This window comes from Anolis sagrei, chromosome 4 (genome assembly GCF_037176765.1).
Source record: "Anolis sagrei isolate rAnoSag1 chromosome 4, rAnoSag1.mat, whole genome shotgun sequence".
Lineage (NCBI taxonomy): Eukaryota > Metazoa > Chordata > Lepidosauria > Squamata > Dactyloidae > Anolis > Anolis sagrei.
Genome location: NC_090024.1, coordinates 11,758,198 through 11,765,352, shown reverse-complemented (window position 1 = coordinate 11,765,352; position 7,155 = coordinate 11,758,198). Strand labels below are relative to the sequence as shown.

The window sequence follows — 7,155 nt, the reverse complement described above, 5'->3', positions numbered from 1 at the left end:
TGGTCTTAGAAATCCATTTGGCAGGGAAGGCTGAAGATATCTCCATCTGTCCTTCTCTTCTTTTTTTGAAACAGACCACGAATCCTTCCACCAAAAGCCCTCCACCTGCTGTGATTGTAGGTGAACTATAAATCCCAGCAACTACAACACCCAAAGCTCTATTTTTGCCAAACTCCACCAGTGTTCACATTTGGGAATATTGAGTTTTTGTTCCAAGTTTGGTCCAGATCCGTCCATCCACAGTACTCTCTGGATGTAGATGAACCAAAACTCCAAAACTCAAGGTCAATGCCCACCAAACACTTCCAGTATTTTCTCTTGGTCATGGTAGTTTTGTGTGCCAAGTTTGGTTCAATTCCATTGTTGGTTGAGTTCAGAATGCTCTTTGATTGTAGGTTAACTATAAATCCCAGCAACTACAACTCCTAAATGACCAAATCAGTCCCCCACCCCACCAGTATTCAAATTTGGACATATTGGGTATTTGTGCCAAACTTGGTCCAGTGAATGTAAATACATCCTGCATATTAGATATTTACATTACAATTCACAACAGTAGCAAACTTACAGTTATGAAGTAGCAACAAAAATAATTTTATGGTTGGGGGTCACCACAGCATGAGGAACTGCATTAAGAGGTCACAGCATTAGAAAGTTTGAGAACTACTGATCTAGATACAGGGAAGTAATAGTACCATTATATTCTGCTTTGTAAAACCTCACCTAAATTTAGACAATGCAATTCAAGAAGGATATTGACAACCTAGAAGGCTGACTCAAATGGTAAAAGATCTGGACACCATACATTCCTATGAGGAGCCTCTTAGGGAGCTCAGTGTTTAGCCTGGAAAAGAGAACTCCAAGAAGCAGCATGATCGTCATGTTTATATATTTGAAAAGCTGTCATTTTGAAGAAAGAACAAAATTGCTCAAGAGTCTAGGACACAATGAAGCAAATGATTCAAACTTCAAAAAAAGAGAGATTTCACCTAAGCTTTAAGAAAAAAAAATCCAAAAGATATGAGGTGTTAGACAGTGGAATACACTGCCTTGGAGTATGGTGAGGTCTCCTTCTTTTTAAACAGCAATTGAATATCCATCTGTCACGAGTGCTTTGACTGTGGGTATACCTGCATGGTGGGATGTGGTTGGACTAAATGGCCCTTGGGATCCCTTCCAACTCTTAAGATTCTGTGATTTTCTGATTCATCCCATCCTACTCCTGCATCCCGCATCTATTGGTGATTCTGTTTTACCCATCTGCAATTTTGGCAGGTTTGCCTGCAAATCATATTGTTTGTACATTTTTAATGCATTTTTTCTTAATAAACAACTTTCTTCAAAGGACATTTCCCTGATATATGCCTGTCAGTATGCAATTTTCTCTAACATACACATATTGGTGTGCATTTTGTGATCATGTCATTGCATCATGAAAGTGGAGCCCCCGGTGGCGCAGTGGGTTAAACCCCTGTGCTGGCAGGACTGAAGACCGACAGGTCGGAGGTTCGAATCCGGCGAGAGGCAGATGAGCTCCCTCTATCAACTCCAGCTCCTCATACGGGGACATGAGAGAAGCCTCCCACAAGGATGATAAAAACATCAAATCATCCGGGCATCCCCTGGGCAACATCCTAGCAGACTGCCAATTCTCTCACACCAGAAGTGACTTGCAATTTCTCAAGTCGCTCCTGACATGACAAAAAAAATCATGAAAGTCAGGGAGGGGCAGAAAGCAAAGGATAATTGCATTTTGAAGCTTGCATTTTGAATCAAGCTCTGTGGCAACAAGATCACCAACTTAGGTGCCATCCCCTTGTCCGTTCTTGCAATGTGGATCCTGGGGAAAGTAAGATGGCCATGTGAACAGAGAAGGGAAGGAATGTAGGTCTCTTATTGGTCATTTGTTATTTCACAGTAGGCATTTTGCATAGGATTTCCAAGGTGAAGCCTGGTCATTGCTGCACCCCTTGCAAATAAAGCTATTTCCCTCAGTCGGAAACATAGGTGCTTGTCACACTGATCTTTTTTGCTTTTACGTCACTCGTATTTTGTTTGAGATAGCTTTTAGTAGGCATCCATTTCTGCTCAGCTAATGATTTGTTGTCCCATTGAATTTCATTCAGCTATTATCTCCAAAGTGCTTTGAGCTGCAGTGCATGAAAGCTTCACTCACAAATGCTTTATGGGATGGAATGAAAATGCAGGTATCAACAGGCTGCAATTAATGGGCCTGCACTAAATAATCAGCGTTTGTTCCTTTCTTGAAGTCAGCAACCTGAGGAACTGAGAACCCGCAAACAAATGTTGGCACATCAAATAGTTCTAAACTTTGCTGAGGTCAAGCATTTCAGTGCTTTGGAAGAAATGATCACTACTGACATTATTTGTCAGGTTGGGAGCTGAGAGCTGCAGGCAGTGAAATAATAGTCAACATCAGCTTGCTGCTCCCATTGGCAAGACATGTGCCTATATTACCCACCCAAAATGGCTCCCAAGGGCAAAGGCAGGGAAGTTACATGGGATGGAATAAGTATGTTGTCAAATTCTAGATGCTCAATGGAGGGGTAAAATGGGCCTTTCCATCCCCTTAGCACAAGGGAAAGGGATTGGTTTCAGCTGAATATGTGGACAATGGACCAGCACAAATCAGACCCAATCATGTCCATATCATGCCAAGGCTGAAATGTTAGTCCAGGACATTCTCCTGGTGGAACATAGATTTTTTTTTGTCTTTACTGGCCCCACAATCACTCACACTGTGACCTTAAGTTCAGTCCAGCAGGGGCGGCTATTTGCTTTGTTTACATCACACTATATATACAAGGTTACTCAGAGCATGCAGTGCATACAATGAAAGAGGAATAAATCATGGCATCTAGGACATTTATGCTCTGCTTATCAGTCTCATCATTCAAAGACAGCCTATGGATGTTACATGCATTCCTTTCCCCAGAAGAGTCCAATCTTTCAGTCTAGGCATGTCCAATCCTTGGTCCTAACCCTTTCATGCCTGTTTTACTACAGAATGGGTTTTTGACCTTTACACATTTAAATCTCAACTGTCCTTTGGAGGATCATGTCACCAATCCAAGCAGGTGCAACATGTATGGAAAATGATATGATAATTCTGCCATGTGTCTCCCTGTCCCTGTGAAAAATGGCTAGTAAATTGACAACTGGAATTGAGGGATTCCTCTGGTATTACTTGCTTTGAGATTTTTTACTTAAGACACATTTCTTTTATTTGACAAAAACTCATTTTAATAAATAGTCTTATTTCACCTTATATAACAGCTACGCCTAATTCAACAGGAAAGCAGCAGGATGGTGATGGGGTAGGACCAGGTGAACACAACAAAGTATGTCTTTCTTAAGTATTAGTTAAGAAAGAATTGTTGGTAAGTCTATATCCCTTCTATTTATCCTCAAAGTTTGACAAAGCCAATACAGCATATTCCTGAAGCTGTCTCCGCTCATCCAGGTTGTACTGAAGCTTCTCCAACAACTCAAAGTAGCGGAAGAGTGTATCCCGAGGCCAAACTACTTTCTCAGACTCATCAGCCTCATACAGACCTTGCAGGTTCTTGTGTATGTAGGATTCCCAATCCAATGGTCCAGTGTAGAATTCGTGTAAACTGTAGTCCGGATATTCCGAAGGAATTATTGACTCTGTGCTCAACTTTTCCTGTATTGTGCTGCTCTTATAGGATTGTCCCTGGGAATGATTGTATCTCATTTCCATGAGCTCCAACTTAAATTTGTTTGCTTGTTGCTGGCTCTCAATCTCCTTAGCTTCCTCTGTAAGGTTACTTCGAATGTTCTGGAAATTAGTGACCATGCTAGCCACAAGGAGGTTCCTGAAGATGAATGCCCCAATGAGAAGCCACATACAAATGAAGATACCACTGATGACCTTGTTTACCTGTGGGACTGACCACATGTCCTGCAACAATGCATACCAATGATCCATAGTGAAAAGAATGAAAATGGTCACAAAAGAATTTGGTATGTCTGAAAAATACACCTGATACTCAAGGTCATCTTGGTCTGAGCGACTAAAACTCTCAAAGAAGAAAATGCCTGATACAGTAAAGCAATAGAAGATGAACAGTAGGAGCACAAGGATGAAGGTCATGGCCTTGAATGCTCTGGCAATGGCCATGATGAGGACCCTCATCTGTTGGATTCTGGGGAAAAGCTTTAAGCAGCGCAACACACGGCAAACCTGGTGGAGCCTCATGGCCGTTGGGCTGTGGGCCTTGTATGAAACGTAAATAAACTCAGGGATGAAGGATATGAAAGTGACTGTGAAGTCATAGACATTCCAAGAGTTTTTCCAGTACTGCTGAAAACTGACAGTCCAATTAAGTATAATCTCACCCCAAAAGATCAGCACAATGACCCAGACAATCACCTCCACTGCTATCTTCAGTTTTACAAAGCGGCTTTCTTCCCTCTCCACTATTTCTGACGAAATCATGAGCACAATCATATTCAAAATAATGAGGAAGATGATGAAGCTGTTGAACATTTTGTTGTTCAAGATCCAAGAAGCCCACAAGGCAAATGGGGGCCAGTGACTGCAGCGTACCTCAATACGGTTGCCCCAGCGTTTCTCTTGAGTGACCATTACATTCCGAACAGGCAACACATTAAATCGAACCAGCTGGTGGTGGTCTGTGAGCATGAGCTTCCTCCTTTTCCTGGGGTCTAGGAAATCTCGTATGTTGTGGCGGGGCACAGCATGACTCAGTCCCCTCAGGTGATCCATCAGGTAGAAAGTATAGATCAGCTTAGAGCGGATGGCATCTGCTCGGGGGTGCACCTCGACAGGCGTGTTCACTTTGATTCCCTGAGCTTTTTTGGAGTGCAGAGTAGACTCCATGGCTCCCTTTTACTGCTTCCAGTCCTGTACAGGGAAGAGTGAAAGCTTCCTCCTGCGGCACAATAGAACACAAAAATGACCTCACAGTCATGAATGCAAACTGCTTCTGCTGTTCATAACATTCTACTAGCAGGATTCCACATTCTAGGATTTATGTGTTACTCAGTAGGCTCAGTACTTGGCTAAGTACTTTGGCCACATCATGAGGAGACAGCAAAGCCTAGAGAAGACAATTATGCTGGGGAAAGTGGAAGGCAAAAGGAAGAGGGGCCGACCAAGGGCAAGATGGATGGATGGCATCCTTGAAGTGACTGGACTGACCTTGAAGGACCTGGGGATGGTGACGGCCGACAGGGAGCTCTGGCGTGGGCTGGTCCATGTGGTCACGAAGAGTCGGAGACGACTGAACGAATGAACAACAACAGGCTCAGGTTCTCAAATACTTGCTTTGCATTTGTTTCCAGGCATGTACAAAGATGTGACGCATCAAATATGGGATTGTTCAAAGGCTTTGATTATATTTAATATGCAGGAATCTGCTACAAGCCCAATGACAGTAGCAACACAACTGTTCAGTCCAATAACTTTCAAAGCTTGACTGGCTTCTTCATCAGACATAGATGCTAAAAATCATATTGGATTGGGGAAAAGTAGAACATGTTAAAGTCATACTTCCATATTCTTTCCCAGTTGTTACTATTGTCAGTTGAAGGATTCCAAGACAGACAAATACCACTCCCCTTCTTACCACCATGATATACTTTTTAAATGAAAAGGAAAGGAAAAGTATAGAATTACTAAAATCAACTCACGCTTGGAGTGGGATACAATTACGCCATCTATGTGGCTTTTGGATTATCTGAATCCATTTCAGTCTTGAGTGAATTGCCCTTGAAAATATTATGTCAAATGACTTTTTCTTTTTTTAACTTCCAACTAGATATCTTCAAACAGTACACAAGCTACCTTGGTTCTTGGTTTCATCAATGCATAAGGTTAAATGAGATTCACAATTGAAACTGAATTACATTGGGCTTTTAAATACCAAAGGGAGCCCCTGGTGGCACAGTGGGCTAAACCGCTGAGCTGCTAAACTTGTTGACCAAAAGGTCGCAGGTTCCAATCCGAGGAGTGGCGTCAGCTTCTACTGTTAGCCGCAGCTTCTGCCAACCTAGCAGTTTGAAAACATGCAAATGTGAGTAGATCAATAGGTACCGCTCTGGCAGGAAGGTAACAGCACTCCATGCAGTCATGCTGGACACATGATCTTGGAGGTGTCTATGGACAATGGCAACACTATGGCTTAGAAATGGAGATGAGCACCAACCCCCAGAGTCGGACACGGCTGAACTTAATGTTAGGGGAAAACATTTACCTTTAAATACCAACACCAAAAGTAACTTTGTATCCAACTCACTCTATACATTCTCAGAGACAATGCCTCTCCCTCCCTTCACTTTCAGACTCCCATGTTATGAGGCAGGAAGACCTTTTTGGGGAAACAATTCATCACCAAAGAGACACCATGCATGTGCACCATGCTAACTTTGGGATTTGTTTTATGGCCAACACAACTTGTTATATGACATGATGCCAACTCTGACTTATGATGGACCTATCTTCTTGGAAAGATGTTGTTCACAGGAGGCATGCTATTCCCTTCCTCTAAAGTTGAAAGTGCATGTCTTGCCTAAGTTCATTCAGTGGGTTTCCATGGCTGATCAAGAATTTCAACCCTGAACTTCCAGAGTCCTACTCCAAAACGCAAACCATAACATCACACTGGTTCTCTATTACAATTACACCTGTATTTTGTGCGATCCACTTTGAAATTGGCTGCAGTTGCCATGCAAAAACACGAGGTGGAGCAAGCCTATAGCAGATAGGCAGCCCTTTCCCTTCCAGTTTTGTGTCATGCATCTTGGAGAAGACAAAAAGAAGAAAGTAGTATCAGCCAGCTTTTACTGATGCTGCTGGCTTAGAGTTTTGCTTAAAAGCTTTCTCTTTTTTCGAATCCCATTATATCTCTAGGCAAGCCATTAGTTAATTAAGTGAAGCTACCGGAGGTTTTGATTGTCTGAATCTGTCACAATTCTTTGCCAGCTGTCTTTGGGGATTTACCTTCTTCATGCATCTCCACTCATGGAATTTGGAAAACAAACACAACACTAAAGCAATGCTGGAATAAGAAAATGAATTCCTCCTGGGACTGAGCCAAAGTTGTCTCCTTCTGCTAAAGGCATTCAATCACCGGATTGCTCCCTTTT

The 7,155-nt window shown here is 42.4% G+C and overlaps 1 protein-coding gene across 1 annotated transcript; it reads right to left on the bottom strand.

Annotated features, from left to right (window-relative positions):
* Window positions 1–3,418: 3,418 nt before the first annotated feature.
* CATSPER2 (cation channel sperm associated 2) lies at window positions 3,419–4,888 on the bottom strand. Its single transcript, XM_060772778.2, has one exon. The coding sequence runs from the start codon at window positions 4,886–4,888 to the stop codon at window positions 3,419–3,421; it is 1,470 nt and encodes a 489-aa protein (XP_060628761.2).
* Window positions 4,889–7,155: the final 2,267 nt, after the last annotated feature.

Bases quoted from the DNA above. Each gene is read 5' to 3' on its own strand.
- CATSPER2 (XM_060772778.2), bottom strand. From the start codon at position 4,888: ATGGAGTCTACTCTGCACTCCAAAAAAGCTCAGGGAATCAAAGTGAAC.